The sequence below is a fragment of the Chelmon rostratus genome, chromosome 14 (assembly GCF_017976325.1).
Source record: "Chelmon rostratus isolate fCheRos1 chromosome 14, fCheRos1.pri, whole genome shotgun sequence".
In the NCBI taxonomy this organism is placed as follows: Eukaryota; Metazoa; Chordata; class Actinopteri; order Chaetodontiformes; family Chaetodontidae; genus Chelmon; species Chelmon rostratus.
The window spans coordinates 11,649,973-11,666,529 of record NC_055671.1 but is presented as its reverse complement, the minus strand read 5'-3'; the positions used below and the strand labels follow the sequence as shown (position 1 = coordinate 11,666,529).

Sequence of the window (16,557 nt, the reverse complement as noted above, 5' to 3'; positions counted from 1 at the left end):
CAGTCCAAACTGACAATAACAACCTGATAATAGGCGAACACACGCTCACACACTGATGCTGTGACAATAGCCTTTGCAAATAAGATCATCACCAAACAAACAAATTATGCGCATTGTTCTGCTTACTACGTGATGCACTGTCTTACCTTCCACTTCTTTCTGGACAGCTGCAGGAGAATAAAGCGAAAAGACATATTAGGTCTCTCATCAATAGTCATAGTTCAGTGAATATTTGATGTCTTCCAACTGTTGGTTTGTGCATGTTGAATATCATGGTATTACTTTGAAATAAGGCAAAAAAACATGCAGGCTGTATTAAAGACTGCATTAGTGGTTAATATAATGGTGCACAGATCAGCAATAGGCTGTTATAATGCATGCAATGAAAATAAGTTATTGCTTGCAGGTGGTGAGTCCACTATTCAAACGAAGGGACCCATGCCAGGATCCATCCTTTGTCTTTTCAGCCAGGAAGGTCACCCCCACCCCTCCCACGACCCCCTGATCTTGTGGAAGAAGGCTGCAGAGCTTCTGCGCCAAAAATGTATTATTATAAGAGTGAAACCTGACATCTTTTGGCAGAGTGAAAAGGAGTTTCAAAGCTCACTTTAAAATGGCAAACTCTGTCCTCACTGAAAATCTGTTTGATAGCCTGTGAAATGTCCTGGTGTTGAAAACATGCAAACATCTGTCACATTAGGAAGCTGTTATCTCCTATGACTTGTGAAAAATACTGCAGAGAGAGCGGGACTCACACACCCGAGCAGCCTTTAAGCACTGCTGTAGTATACTTTGACCTGGATTGTTTTTAAGTAGGCGTTATTGATTATTCCCTGGATCTCGGTCAGTTTTGGGACCATACACTTAGAAATGGATATTAATGAGAGATTTTCAAACCATTTATAAGCTAAGGATGCCAAATATTTTCAGTAGCCAAAGTATATTAGAGTTACAAAAAATACAAAAGAATTTGACAATCAAATCATGAAGAACTACACATTTAATTGATTAAACATTTGCTAATAGTGGTTAATGTTGGCAGACTAAGTGATTTTAGATGAAATGCCTCTGCTTTGCATTGAATTTGTGACTCTTCCCTGCTTGTGATACAGTGACACTACATTTTAGCATTATCCTGTAGCTGGGAAACAGTGCAACAACATGCAACAGCAACAACGTGCGCTCAAAAACTCCCTTAATATTCATAGAAAGCAATGCATTTAACTATAAAATGACGTATCTCTGTCCCAAAATCAGGCAGAAAAAAAGCAATACAAACAGAAGGATGATATTTATCTCACCTTCGTGGCAGTACCTTCCCCTGTAGCTGGAGTTGATACAGTCACAGATGACCTCTCCCTGGCTGACGGAGCACATGCCTTTGTTGCTGCATGGGGAGTGCGTGGCACATATATACTCCAAATCACTATGAACAGCTTGACCATCCAGCAGCACAGGTAGTGCCTCCCCCAGTTTCAAATTGGCTATAAAGCCCTGGAACGGTGGCTCATATTTCACGGTGCTGGACGTCAGGGCAGAGAGACGCACGTCGGGTGAGATTCCCCCTACGTAGAGGTCACTGGCCACTACCATCTCTTTTCTCTTGGACTTCACCTCGGCCACTTTCTCCTCGTTGTCCACCACCAGCCTGGTGTCTCTGTAATTACGGGCGAGGAGGACTCTGTGCCAGCGCTGGTCGTTGATACGCGTCTCTGTGTGCAGGGAGGCCGGTTCGGCACAGTGGATGGTGAAGCGCATCTGGAGCCTCCCGTCCGCAATCAGAAGCTCCAGGAAGTCGCAGTTCCCGCCATCATCCAGATAGAGCACCAGGGCTTTGCTGACGTTGGTTTTCAGGATAAAGCTGAGCTCACCAGTTGCTTTGGCATCCCACTGGCCATAGCGTGTCCACTGACCAGGTACCCCCTCATATTCCAAAGCTATGCCTGTTAGCACCAACCCAGCCAACAACAGTAACCAGGAAGCCTTGCCTTTACACCTGCCCATGATGGTACCTATCTACAACTACAGGCCCCCCTGTGGTCTCTAATTCATATGAATCCAACAGAGCTGTGAGGAGGAAATGTTAACTAGTGTTTACACTTTTTTTTTTTAATCACCCTAAAATTTGCAGAAATATGACTGCAACTCCCACATGCAGTAACAGAGTTTCTTTAGCCTTGGCTGCCTATCCCTTTTATTCTTTTTGCCATGTCTCCACAGGTGACACGTGACAGAGTGAGCAAATGAGGCACATTGCAGAACACTTTGCATCTACTTAGGATCGGCTGAGAAAGAGAACAAACAACGCAAGCGATCCACAATGCTGTGTGCTTCCTCGTCTTCGCCATCCAGTGTCTTGGCCTCCATCCAGCACCGCTCCTGTCAGTTCCCCATGGGTTAGCTAGGCACGCAGCTTAGGTACAGCCTCCATTCTTCTCAGCCTCCCAACATCCTAAGACATAAAAGAAGAACGGGTAATGAATAGCTGGAAAGATTACTAACAATTGGTGGTACAAAAAAGGTAAATAATATAAAGTCATTATGAATACATGGCAAATTAATTATAAAATCTAACAAATCATTAAAATGGCAGTGCAGGGAATATGGAGAAGAGAGTGATAGAGAGGTTTAATTGTTCTGAAGAATTCAGAAATCAGCATTCAGCAGAGGTTCACATTTTCGTAAGCCATTTCCAGCAACTTGTTGTTGGCAGCTGGTTATCATGAAGATCATGCCTACAGCCAAGAGACTGCAGCAACAGGCCCTCAACACGATGCTTGGGCCAAGTAGCAGCTCCATCCTCCTCACATCTTTGCATTCAAGCAGAAAAAGAAAATAGAAAGTCTCACTAATTTGCTGAGACCCGCACTGATTTCCAAAAGCTGGTGGAAAAAGTAGCCCCACAGATGCTTCGGTACAATCCGTGGTCTCGCTAACTTCAGTGCTGTTGAGCCCCTTAAGCCCCCCGCGCTCCCTGGGCTCAAGCTAAGACATTACAGCCGAACAACACATGCAGGCCAGAGGCTGGGAGTGATGGAGAGGAAGGGGTCTGTGTTAGAAACAAACAAACAAACACAAAATTCAATACTTTGTGATAACAAAAGAGAGAGCGCCTCACAGGCCTAAGGCCACAAACAACTCTATGCACCAGTGTCCAGCTTAAATGGGAACCTGCCCTGACTCATTATTACAGCTCAGAGAGGCTAAAAACTACATATGGTGACCAGTCATCCTGTGGAATAAGGTCTGGGAAAATTACACATATAAGAGATCAAATCTGTATTTAAAGGATGAGGGTGGTGTTTGTTTATCTTTTCATTATTAACAACAATTCCCTACAGAGAACAAAACCAACAACGAATATATTTGACAGACAAGTACTGTCGCTGTAGTCACAGCCTAATATAGCTCATGCCTCTGTGCCAAAGAAACTCCACTGCTGTCCAAAACCTATTAAAAACACATGAAAGAGTAATACCATTGTGTGATCCCATTACAAATGATCAAAAATGAAATCAGGAGCTATTATCTGTTACAACCAATCTACACAAAAGAGTGGAACAACACTTAAGAACCCTATACACTGCATGGCACACACCTGATGAGACGCAAAATATGAAACCTGGGTACACAGTCAGTGTTGAGTTTTCTGCTCTTAACATTCACAAAATGTACCAAAGTCACCCTGTCTCCTCAGAAAGAGAAGGGGATACAGATACTGGAGCAGTTTACATACAAGGTATTAATCAGTCCAAAATAAACACAAACCGCTGTACATAGTGTGTCAAGTTGAACCTCTGGGGTTTGCATTAAACCACAAAAAAAAGAGCAAATTTGTCTGAAAGCAAGAAATAGTCTTTATGTTATGTTAAATTGAGTTCTCCCTCATTTATAGTCATTTCTCAAGTAGGAGCAGAGGCAATTCATGCAAGTTTGGCCCAATTTCATCTCTGTCACAGAGCGAAATATAATATGTGTTTGAGTCTGCGGGGAATTACAGCCTCTATTGGGTCTCCTGCTGATGAGGGACTGCCACAGTCGGGTTTATTTGCTAAAGGTAGATGTCGCAAGAAAGAGTGCATCACAGCAAATAAATCAAAGTTTCTCCCCAAAGTATCAGAAAGCTCCAGGCTGGGAAAAAACCCTTGTGACAGACGAGTTTATCATGGGAATAGCTGTGCGGTGGAAGGTCACGAAAGCTGACGCCCTCCTCACAGGATGAATTGCAATTTGCCAGGGTCAGGTGGGGTGTGTGAAATGCCGCTGAGAGCCTGTCACAGCTGTATGTATGAGTTCGAATTCAGCTTATTTGATTTAGACAAACAGCACATTAGCATTATTCTATATAAAAAGATAAGGAGGCATGTGGTGCTTTCAGCTTCATAGCCTCACTGCATGATAACTGCTTTGCAGAGACTCCCATTAACGCTCATTAAGAGCAACTTGAGCTCTGAGATGTCATTTTAAGACACATAAATGCACCATAATGTGGGAGCAGATACATATCCACATGGGTAATGGTAATAAATAAAATATATCCTCTGCTAAGAATACTTCCATATAGAGCATATAACATCTGGGACAGTATGGCCAACGGCATTCACAGACGATTTCACTGGAATTGCATTGTTAGGAAACCTTAATGACAAATGGATTTCCAGTCTTAATGAGCTCAAATATAAGACAAAATATGACACTTTCCAAAATGAAATCCCACAGTATATACCTAATGTTAAGATAGACACACAAGCTTCATAGCAGAGTCAACAAACCTAAGTTTGGTCTAATTTGGCACAAGCTACATATGTAATCAATGCATCCATGATCGAGCATAGCCTGCTACCTGCAATACTGATGACATAAATAAGGTTCAATTATGAATAAAAAGAAAAGGCCCAGAGCCACAGTGACAGAATATCACCACTGAAAACTCCTGTTCTGTTTGAATCTTTTACTCTTTTGTGTCTGCTTGGTTTTTATGTTTGAAATGCCCGATGTCTCCAGTAGTCATCACCCACTCCCTTTTTCCCATTTGTTTGTTTGTTTTTTGGTTACATCAGTTTCATCAGTACTCAAAATATCTCAGGGACTATTAGGCTAACACACACAGGGCAAATGAAACATGTACAGGCGTGTTTCCCACTGGGGCTTTGTGGTGCAAGTCAGGCAATATCCTTTCTCTGCACTTGTAAAAAGAAAAAAAAAAAAAACAAACTCTAAAGCTGATTCAGCACATTTTAAATGTAAGTAGGCTTTGTCGTGGGGATTTTTTTTAAGTGTATTTTTAAACTCTAAGGAAACCTGTATCACAGCAACACCTTTAAATGCCAAATACATTTTCGTTAAAATATAAACAGTAGCTTCGCAAAACCCTGCCACCACAGGAGGGACAGGGATGAGCTGCATTGTATACAACCTTTTTGATGTTTTCAGGCTTTAACAGGACTGTTTAATCTACTGAATTGATAGCACGGCTACTAGTAATAAGAATCCAATTAGTTATATGGTAGAGAGGTCAAATTGGGGCCCTTGGTGTGTGTGGACCCCGGGGTCAGCTGCTCCTCTGTCCACACAGGACCCACTATTGATCACACACTAACTTATCACCTTGTAAGTAAGGTGTTTACAGTTGGGCTTGTTAATGTAAAATGTAGTGCTGCCTCCTCTGCAGTTAATGGCTTTTCTCACTGGCTAACATGCTCTTTAACAGGCCCCTAATTACTCAGCGCGGTCAGGATCGGGTGGGGGGGGGGGTGGGCACTGGAGGGAGCAATTAATCTCATTTCGATGGGGGTCTGTGGCAAATATACCCCCACCCCCACCCCCCCGGTACACACTTCTATGTATCCTCCAGAGCTACAAAAGACTGATACCTAAAATTATAAATTGAAGCAGGTCTGTTGGCCTCAACTCTGTAGGATAGAGTGGCTTATTTTCCACTTGCCTCATATATTTTACTTATTGCTTTAGCTCTGCTTATTATACTATATTACAAAAAAATCTATATTTAGCTACTGTGATTTTACAGCATTTCTTTAGCCCACATTGCCAGAATTCAGATTATATCATGCATGGAAACAATTGCACATGTGGACATAAATGTAACATGATATAACTGTACTATAGTTCAATGCTTTGGTATAATTTAACTCCATGACCCTTTCTAAAATTACCAGAGGACACACATGGTGCAGTGGTCACTGTGACACTGCTGCACCACAGCACATTCTTCATACCCACGTGTATCACCATACCACAGCCTTTGCATTGGACATTCATTATACTATTAAAGGCACTAGTGTATGAATGGCAATCTTTATGTCATCTACAATCACAGCACTGCTTTATGTAGATGATGCAACAGACAGGATGGTTAGCCATACAGTAAAATCTACACTGTCCATGTTACAAAATGCTAGTGCTGCTGCAGATGCCGGGGGATTGTGCTTCAGGGGACCTTAATCAGGAAAGACAAGCAGTTGCTCAGGTATGTTAGTTTATAAGAGATGCATCAGATCATATTGAAAGCATAGATGGAAAAATCACATTATGTTTAGCAACACGTCCTAGTGAGCCCTACCATACAATACAATTGAGAACAACTTCTGCACTTTAGACTGTTAATAAGTAAAAAGCTACTTAAATAAAGAATTAGAAACTAAACAAGGCAGAAATTAAAAAACAAAGCATATGAATAAAACTAAAATCAAGTGCAGCTTTTATACAGCAGAAGCACTGATGGCCCAACACCCCCCACACACCGCATTACTGCAAAACCTGTCCACATTAAAGTTTATTCACTTTATCTCCACTGTACACTGGTCTACCACACTATTATATTTCATTTTATATTTTATTTTATTTCTGTATTTTAACTTTGATTTTATGTTTTAGATTCTCTTTTTCCTCATTTCTCATTTCCTTGCATGATTTTCTTTTTATGCATATTGTATGAGCATTGTTGAAGGAAGCCTCAGAACAAGAATTTCATTGCCAATGACCGCTTCAGTGTGAACGCTGTGCATATGATGAATAAAGAACTTCAACTTGGACAAGTTTTAAATATCCAAGGTTGAAGATCCGTTTATATATCATTCTACAGCACAGGGTTCTACAACAAAATGCATGCTGTAGTCCCGGTTTGCTACACACAAAACAAAAAAAACATTATTTTTGGTGGAGTGCAGAGGATGAATTGAGGAGTCTCACAGCTTGAGGAGAGAAGCTGCTCTGTAGTCTGGCGGTCCAGCAGAGGATACTCCTGTATCGCTTGCCAGACGGCAGCAGGTTGAACAGGCTGTGGCTGCGGTGGGTATTGTGCTTTAGCATCTTCTGGGCTCTGGGCAGTTTTAATCACCCGCTGCAGTGCCCTTCTGTCCTGGGCCGTGCTCATCTCATGTCAATTTGTAATGTGTCAGGATGCTTTCTATTGCTCGCCTGTAAAAGTTGACAAGAACTTGGCTCCGGAATCCTGCCCTCTTAAGTTTCTCGAAGAAACATAGTCGCTGTCTGTAGCAGGGTGGAAATGAGTGATGTTCCAACCTGGTACCATGCCAAAGCGTGTAATTCACCCACTGATTCACACCGGTCCATCCTGTCTGTGTTTGCATCGCCTAGGCGTGAAATCAACACCTTCTCATTTGCCGGTCAAGTAAGCAATATGCAACCTGCTGAGGAACATTTTCAGTGCAGGTCACAGTTTGGCTATGCTTAGGCACCAGAATTACTTGGTTAGGTTCAAGAAACGATCACAAATTGGCTTAAAATAACTACTTTCTTAAAATAACCAATACTGACAATAGGTTTCACATAGGAATCACACTCTGTTCTGTTTCAAAGTCATATGTGTGATCCACCAGTATACTGCTCGGGACAGGAATGAGGAAGATGAATTAATAAAAAAAGGTGATTGAAGAGTGGGACACTATGGCTAACCCTCTTCTATAGATAAGAGGAACAGCTGCTCCTTCATTCCTCCAGAATGGAGGGCTCACCACCTTAAACCATTTCAATAACTTTCACCACTCAATCAATATATGCTCTGACCATCTTCAGGACGTATCTGTTCAGGACCTGCATTACACTCCTGAACACATTCAGCATGAATGAGCTGCTGCTATTAAGAGTCAACCTGCTACCCTGGGGAAGGACAGAGGGGCAGACAGAGGGCCTGGAGGTTCAACAGTTACTGACTATGCATGTGCAGCTATCAGACAGACTCTATGCTGCAGGGAATGGCAGTTAACAGGCTTTGCTTGCATCCGTGGTTCACACCGAACAACAGGGATCACAGTGTGATACTCTGACATTTCAGTGAACACAGTGGTCATCTTAAAGCATTACGGCAAACAATCAAGTGGACGATCGGGTGAAAGAGCAAACCAGGAGGCAGACTGCGGCCAAAATGACAAACTCACCTGACCTGTGAGCGTGTGCTTCACAAATCTGAGGCCACGATGAACTGTTGCAATCGACTGTGCATGATTGTGTACTTGTATGCACTTTCCAATGTCACAACCAGTTTTAACAGGATTACAGTGACAACTACAGTAGTGAGTCTCATCTCAGATAACAACAAGACCCACCACAGAGAGGAGATACGCCAGCTCACCCAGTGGTGTTCAGCCAACAACCTGGTGCTGAGCACAGGGAAGACCAAGGAGGTCCTTGTGGACTTCAGGAGGTCCAGAAAGACGGAGAAGTGGTGGAGCGTGTGGACAACATCATGTTCCTGGGCCTCCACATCACATCTGATCTCTCCTGGTCCATGAACACCTCCCGCCTGGTGAAGAAGGCACAACAAAGGCTCTTCTTCCTCAGGAAACTGAAACCGGCTGGACTCTCCTCAGGGTTGCTCATCAACTTCTACAGGGCCACAATTGAAAGCATCCTCTGCCTTAGTGTGACAGTGTGGTACGGCAGCTGCACGGCACAGGAGAGGAAACAACTGGCTAAGCTATCACCCCCAGCAGCCCCACACTGGAGTGTTAGACTGTGAGAACTATGAGCCACTGCACACTGCACTTTACACCTTCACCTCCACCTCCACCTTGTCAGCTGAATCTCAGTATATACATTTTAGTATATTTTCAGCCATTGTTGGTATATTTTATTGTTTTATTGTTTTAGTATGTTTTATTTTTAGTATATTTTCTTTTATTATTGCATTTACGCATATTTTTACTGCATGTTAGTTTATTTTATTCCCTTATCTTACACTTTATTTTATTATCTTTTTGCAAATTTCGTTGACAATCAATGTATGCATTTTATGTTCTAACTCTGCTTAAAGGTATGTTTAATTTAACCATATATGAGGGAAAAAACAGCTTGTTGCAGAGGCATTTTACAGTACGCTGTTTGGATCTGTATAGGAGGCAGAGCTCAAGGTCTTGTTTTGCCGCGTGCCTCTGTTGCATGTATTGGCTTCTGTTTAATGCTTCAGTGAACTGGAAGCATTCTGAAATCATCCATCTTATCTACAGGTCCCTCATCCTTCTTACCCAAGCAGGTTCTGAGCTTACGCTGTAGAAGAGTGCAGCATTTACACCCAATGTACCACATGGTCATTGTTCGCCAGCAGTTTAACTCTTTTCTTTTCACCCATCAATTTTCCTATTAGAGGACCAGTGGAGGTGAGTCATTCTCTAAATGGAGCCTGCAAGACTATGAAAGCAATTCCAATAGGTCTATAGGAGCAAATGTAAGGAAAACTGCACTCAATATGCACGCCCAGTCTGCTAGAAGCATGGGACTGTCACGGGTCTGTGCATTGAGTAAAGGCTGTGCTGCAAGTAACGACTTCTCACCACACCTCTGTAATCTTTTACCCCCTCAGCCTCGCAGTGTGAGTGATGCTGAGGCTGATTTTGGGATGTTAGCTGCCAGGGTGAGGTAATGAAGTATCTATAGCATTTGGGCACTGGATTTATGTGCACATAAGATTCCCTCTGAGGTGTAGTAACTTCCCTAAAAGTGAATATTATAGAAATATCCTCGATTGTCTTATGGACTGAGACCCAGCTCTTGATTAACTCTCAAGCAACTACAAGAGCTGTTTTCTATACCTTAAATCTTGTGAGATTTTAAAGAAAACTTTCTATAAGAGCAGAGCCATCAATTCCAGGTCTGTTCTTACTTTAAATCATCCGATCTCCCTGTTCATGTTTTGATGCCCTTTACACTTTAGTTTTGCCAAAACATAGGTTTTTCGACATTGACTTTTAGGTGTCAGTAAAGTGTAGTCTGAGATTGTCTTTGGGTTTATAGGGAGTGTTGACGAGAGCGGCGACACTCAATTATTTCTACTGAGTCTGGCAATATGAGCTTTCACGGCGTACGCTCATTTTGATTCCATGTCACTGTAACAGAAAACATACTGCTTAACGCAGGTCTAACTGAACAAAACATAAATGGCCAACCAGTAAACTCTCAAGAGTCTGCAGTCTCTTATCTTCATGTTTTCTTCTAATATAGGAGAAATAATATAACTCTGCCGGTTCTATGCTTCTCAAGTTAATGGTCTATTGAATCAAGAGAAAAGAGCTGTTAGATTATTATTACTATTAATCATACACAGAAACAATGACTGCTGTAATGATACACACTTTTAATTAACCAATTTGAAAATGTAATTTAATTTGGTTTGGTGTGGAACAAAGATGGGCTTGACCTACATACACTGGGACGTTGTCTTTAATGGAAACTCTGCGTTAGAGATTAAAGACATCATATTGAAGTGTTGCTGCCTCTGAACGTTGTCTCCAAGCTCAAATGGTTTTTAAAAATCTAATTATTTTAATCAAGTTTTATTTTTCAGCAATTTTTTTTTGCTTATGCTTAATTAACGGTAGAGCTGATGAAAGACAACTAAATTTTTGCTTTGTTTGCTGTCTCATAATGAATCATTGATGCATCTGTCTGGTCGCATGTTTCAGTCGTCACAGAGTGAAACTGGGAATTGACTTCTTCAAGTAATCCAAAGACGCAGATACGTGCATGTTTTTGTCAGAGAGGACAAAGTGTGAGGGCGTGAGAGAGTCCTGCTAGTAATTCAGAATAGATGTCGGCCGTTATAACTTCCTGCCTCCACATCAGTTCAATATTTATTTACTTCTTCATATTTAATCTGTGTTCCCCAGGAGAGAGTACACATGGGGTATCTCAGCTCCCTTAATCGCAGCCACATTTTCCTCCGCTATGGACAAACAAAGAAAGTCATGAATAATTCGAAATAATAGACCTAATGATAGTCATCATGAATGTAGCTGAGCAATTCTGCACTCACTTGTTTTTCCATCTTGGGAGGTTGGGGGGTGGAGGGTGGGGGGGGCCACAGGAGAACCTGCATTAGCACACTGAGAGCTACTGGTGCATAGCAGGCAAAAAGAGTGACCAGGAGATTTTCAATGCTCCACCAAACCTTCAGTCCACAGCAAGTCAGCATTTGGCTTCCGTAAGGAAAACGGTCAGTTTTATTAAAGCCTTGCATAGTTCAGACTTTGCAGAAATTGCAATGAAGTACAACGAGAATGTTAATAATCTTTCCAAACACCTCTCAAAATGACTCCTACAATTCATTACATTGAATTGTATGAGTGTTGCACCGAACCCTGCGTGGATAAATACTGTGCAGATAGATAGACAGAGAGACAGACAGATAGATGGACATGACTGATAAAATCAGGGTGAAGCGGTTTGATGCCATAAATGTGATCTGAATCATCAACTATCTGACTGGCAGGTCACAGTTTGCGTGCCTCCGGGGATGAGCCCAATCTGTCTTCCCTGGATGCTGCACTCTTCACCACCTTCTTGTTCCTCCTACACGACCATATTCAGTCATCACACCAAGTCACAACCAGCAGGGGTTTGCATATGACTACGACTCTATGATAATTTGTCTATTAGCGGAAGGAATGAGAGGAATTTAGCAGCCTGGCTGAATTAAAAATGAGGAGTACCAGACTGATTTGAACAAACGTGCTGATTGTAAAGAGCAGCGCCAAGCAGACTCTACAAATACACCATAGCTGCAACAATAAGCTGCAGAATCAATTATTTGTGGAGGTCATTTTTCAAGCAAGCCATTAACTTACATGACATGAAACTGAATTTCTTTGGGTTTTGGACAGTTGACAGCCATTTTATCGAGAAATGATTAATCAAGTAATTGGAAAAACAGCTGATGATCACATAATTTATATAATTGAATTATAATATTAAATATGAGTGTTATAAAAATGCAAAAATGTTCATGAATAATAAAAAAATCATACAAATACAAGCTCAAGGAGGTTCTGGTCAGTTGGAAAAAAGGAGAGTTTTAGCATGAATTCTGCAGCATTGAAAGCAGAGTATAAATAGGCTTTGCATGCAAATATAAGCAAAAGAAAGGCAGCAGGGGGTTGTCACTCAGGCACTCATACTGCCTGGGGACCTACAGCACAGTTACAAGGACAGCACCCGCCCTCCACCCTGCAGCACCCAGGACATAGCCACAGAAGGCTGCTCAGCTGTGTGGGATCACTCTAACAAGCTGCTACCTCAGTCTGGCCCAGCTGAAGCTTCTTACACTGTTTACTAGGCGCCTATAAAAGCGGCCTGGGTTTTAGGTTGGAATAAATTCTGTCTGTGTTCTCCATGCCAGCAACTCCTTAGTGAATCCTGACCGGCCCAGAGGAGGAATTGTCTTCAAGTTAATTCTATCTGAAGACTTGAATTGTGAGACATTCACCCTCTTATTTCCCTCTACCCCACATTTTCCACTTTCTAGATCACAATATGGCAGATGTATGTAAGATACATGGATAGAATGAACTGCATTCCACTGTTATGCAACACATTAGACAAATCTCTTCATACTTCTTCTTGATACAACAGGTTTGCATTGAAAGTTGCCTCAGCCCTGTAAGGCCCAAATACCCCCAAAGTTTGCAGGTTGTGTGAGTTCATGGCCTGATGGCCGGACCTATAAACACATTTATCATCCAATAGCATTGCAGGGTTAAACAATAGAACCCACTGACTATGAAAAGTGGTCTTTAAAAAAAACAACAAGAACAAAAAAAACAATTGTCAATTTTCTGTTAGTATAGCTTAAACTGATGTCATAATTTTGCAACAGCGGGCCTTACTGATTTAGACAGGGAAAAGTCGTAAAGTCCTGCAGCTCTGAAGTATTGCTTTGAGTTTGAAAGCTGAGATTTTCCCCCTACAATTCAGCTGTTAACAGCACTAAGGTAAAGCGACTAAAGTGCCTTTACACCTGGGTTTCAAAATGTGGATTTCTAAATCCAGAAAAGCAGTTCAGATAATAAATCTTACAACTGCACCTGGTACTTCTATAGGTTCCCACTGTCTGCAATCTCCGCATTTTGATTACACACTGTTTATTGGGCGCAGCGTGCAATGTTGGGTGTAGGCGAAGAATCGTGACCGTTCACCATCCATCGTATTCACAAGGTAATTAGATACGATAATGTAGATCCCATGTTTATATTCATACAAGCCGAAAAAAATAGATCACAATATCGCTGAATGTGAAAGCATCTACCCGAGGAGGCATATCGAAGCAGATTTGCTACTCCTGCTTTTCTCACCTCCCTCAGCGGCACGCAGCTCCTCGCGGGAGGAAGCCTCACTTAGAGGAGGTGAAAGGAGAAGAGGAGAGGTGCTGAGAGAAAGTGAAGACTACGTGGGACAGTTCATTTGTTACTCCGTCATCAGGAATGGACATCGGCTATGAATGAAACTATAAATAGCAAAGCTTGTGCAAGAGACACACCAATGCATGAAGCCATCCTAGTTTTTATGACCTGCACGCTAACTTTAGGAATAAATACATAATAGGCTACATAATCTACCATTAAATAATCCCCCTAATGTCAGTAATAATGTTGCTATAAAAAAAGAAGGAAAATGCAGCGTAATCAAGTGATGTGATGCAAACAACTGGCTGAGCAGACGACTAATTAATTTACCCCAAAATGAACAAGTCCTTTGACGTGGAGTAACAAGAGTCTGTAACAGCGGGAGCTAAATGCTAACGTCAGCATGCTAAGATGCTGACAGCGACAATGCTAACATGCTGATGTTTAGCAGGTATAACGTTTCCCGTGTTCATCATCTTAGTTTAGTGTGTTAGCGTGATAGCGCCGCCGCAGTAACTAAACACAAAGTAGATCCGAGGTTGATGCTTATTTCTGAGACATCTTTAATCACTTAGACTCTAATTTATGGGTTTTATTACAGCTCTTCAGTTTAAAGTGTCTCACGCGTTTCAGCCGTGTTAAAACATCACCGCGTCTGGACTTGAACCACCCTTGATGTGATGGTGAATAGCAGGTCTATTTCCTTTCAAAGGTCAGTTTAAAGTAATTTGCGGTATTTGTTTACAACAGTCAGTCCGGGGTATTTGTGATTTGTGCCTATAATTTAACAAGGCTGTTGTTTGTTGACCCATTTCTTTTCCTCTTCTTTCCTCTCACACCTACAGGTTAGGAGATCTGCACAGAAGGCTACATCTTTTAACTGTAGAGGAAATATCTGCACGTATTTGTATGATAAATTGCATGAAAAATTGCAATAAAGAGCATGGCAAAGAAGTACAATTAATATGAACTGTTAAAGACATTGTTATTATGTTACATTAAAGACCTTTTGCACAGAGTACATTTTTTCATTTTGTGGTTAAGGATGTCATTTTATTTCTTTGAAAAGAACAATGCTTGCTGTTTCCCTCTGCTTTCTGTCTTCATGCTAAGCTAAGGTAAGCTAACTGTCTCCTGGCTGCAGCTTCATATTTTGTACAGACAGCCGTCTTAATTCTTCTTGTCTAACTATCAACAAGAGAGCTAATAAGCTTATTTACCTAAACATGTATTTGACTGTCACATGCTGAAGGGGAGCTCATTCTGCATGTATTATGTATCAAACAAGTGTTAACCGGGCCAGCTTTTAATTTGGTATCCAATTACCAGTTGCAGTTTTCCTCTCAGCAGTGTGCGCATGAAACCATGACACACTAAAGGTGATGCTCGTCCTCTTCGCGTGTCACCTTGCCTTTTGTCACGTAGCTTCTGTTGATTCACCACCGTACACTACCCCCTTTGCACCTGACATGTAGGAAAGCATGATTATTTGGTGGAGGCTGTAATTGGAGCATACCGATGTTGTTTCAGGATTCCTGTGGGCATCTGCCTTGCAGTTCAAGGCTCTCGGTGCTAGCGGTGAGATCCATATTTTCCACAGTGCATGACAGAGTCCCGACTTCAAATGTATTTCATGTTGCAAACAAGCCTCTCTTCTTCTCTCGGCTTTATGAATCTTGCATTTCATTCCTTCTTCTTTTTCCTCTGTCTTTTTTTGGAGGCAACTTCATTGTAAATAACTCAATCTTTTATGATGGGCATGCACTCATCCATAGTGGCTGGTGTGAAACTTTAATTACTTATAGGTGGCATGTGTTATTTATTCTTTGCTAAGAATGGCCCTTCTTTGGCTGGCTGAGTTCATTTTGGGTGTTACTCTTAAGTGGTGTCCATATCACGGTATGAGCTTTTGGAGCTGGTCATTGTTGAGTAGAAAATAAAAGACTTGATGCTGGTGGGACCTTGTCACATGGTCAGTGGCATGTGTTTCTGCGCCTGTTTAAAAATGCATTAACATTTCTGAGACTGCAAATTTCAAGGCTTGATATCAAACATCAATACTTTTGAGTGAAAGTGGCGAGATCAGGTGCTTCCCTATCTACAGTATTGATCTATTGCTAATTTTAGAGAGTATTTTACTGAAGGAAAAGCTCTTTTGCTGCCTGTGTTAAGACAACATTTGAAGGAAAAGTCATTGAGGCAAATGTGCTTAGATTATGTGTCACTTGAAATGGTCCCTGCCTCGTTGGCATGTTCACTTTACTTCAGTGCGTGCAGGGTGGGAGTGGATGAATCTGGTTAAGGAGTAACCGCCTGTAAGGGACGCTTCAAGAAGTAAAGTGCAAGCAGGGGCCGTTTGAGAGCGAGGGCGAGGTTTGAGGGAAAGCGTTGCAAAAACCGAACGTGAAATGAGCCGTGCTCTCAAATTGAAAGACCACGCTCTTGAATAAAGGTAGACGAAGAAAAAGAGTTCTGTGAATCTGCACTTGATTGCTCTTCCTCGACGAGCGGATGTGTGTGTCTCAGTGAGCTGAAGTTGAATCACACAAACTGAATTTGAGTGGTGAGAACTAAACACGGACGTATATAAAGAGTTGAATTTTCAGTGCTGATCAAATACAGTTTGAGAGCAAATGAGTTCAATGTCATAATAGTCAGTTTCAAATAAACTTGAATTCAGTTCCAAACTAATCAATGAAATTTCAAATGATGCTAATCAGATTCAGTTTTTCAATGCAATTATTAAAGTCAAACAATATAAATTCTAATATAAATGATTCAGATTTAGCTTCTAGTGACACACATTTCTGCCAATGGTTGGATAAGAAGATTGACACCACTCCAGAGTCTGTGCAGGAAATATGAAGCTATAGTCAGCACCCGGCTAACTAGGACTGGAAATGGG

The 16,557-nt window shown here is 41.6% G+C and overlaps 1 protein-coding gene across 1 annotated transcript in view; it reads right to left on the bottom strand.

The window, feature by feature from the left end:
* The window catches only part of nrxn2a (neurexin 2a), an 89,748-nt gene extending 87,744 nt beyond the window's left edge, over positions 1–2,004 (bottom strand). The window contains exons 1-2 of the mRNA XM_041951566.1: positions 1,302–2,004; positions 147–167 (exon numbers count right to left, since the gene is read on the bottom strand). Coding sequence (XP_041807500.1) covers positions 147–167; positions 1,302–2,004 — 724 coding nt within the window. The remainder of the gene's footprint in view (positions 1–146; positions 168–1,301) is intronic.
* Positions 2,005–16,557: the final 14,553 nt, after the last annotated feature.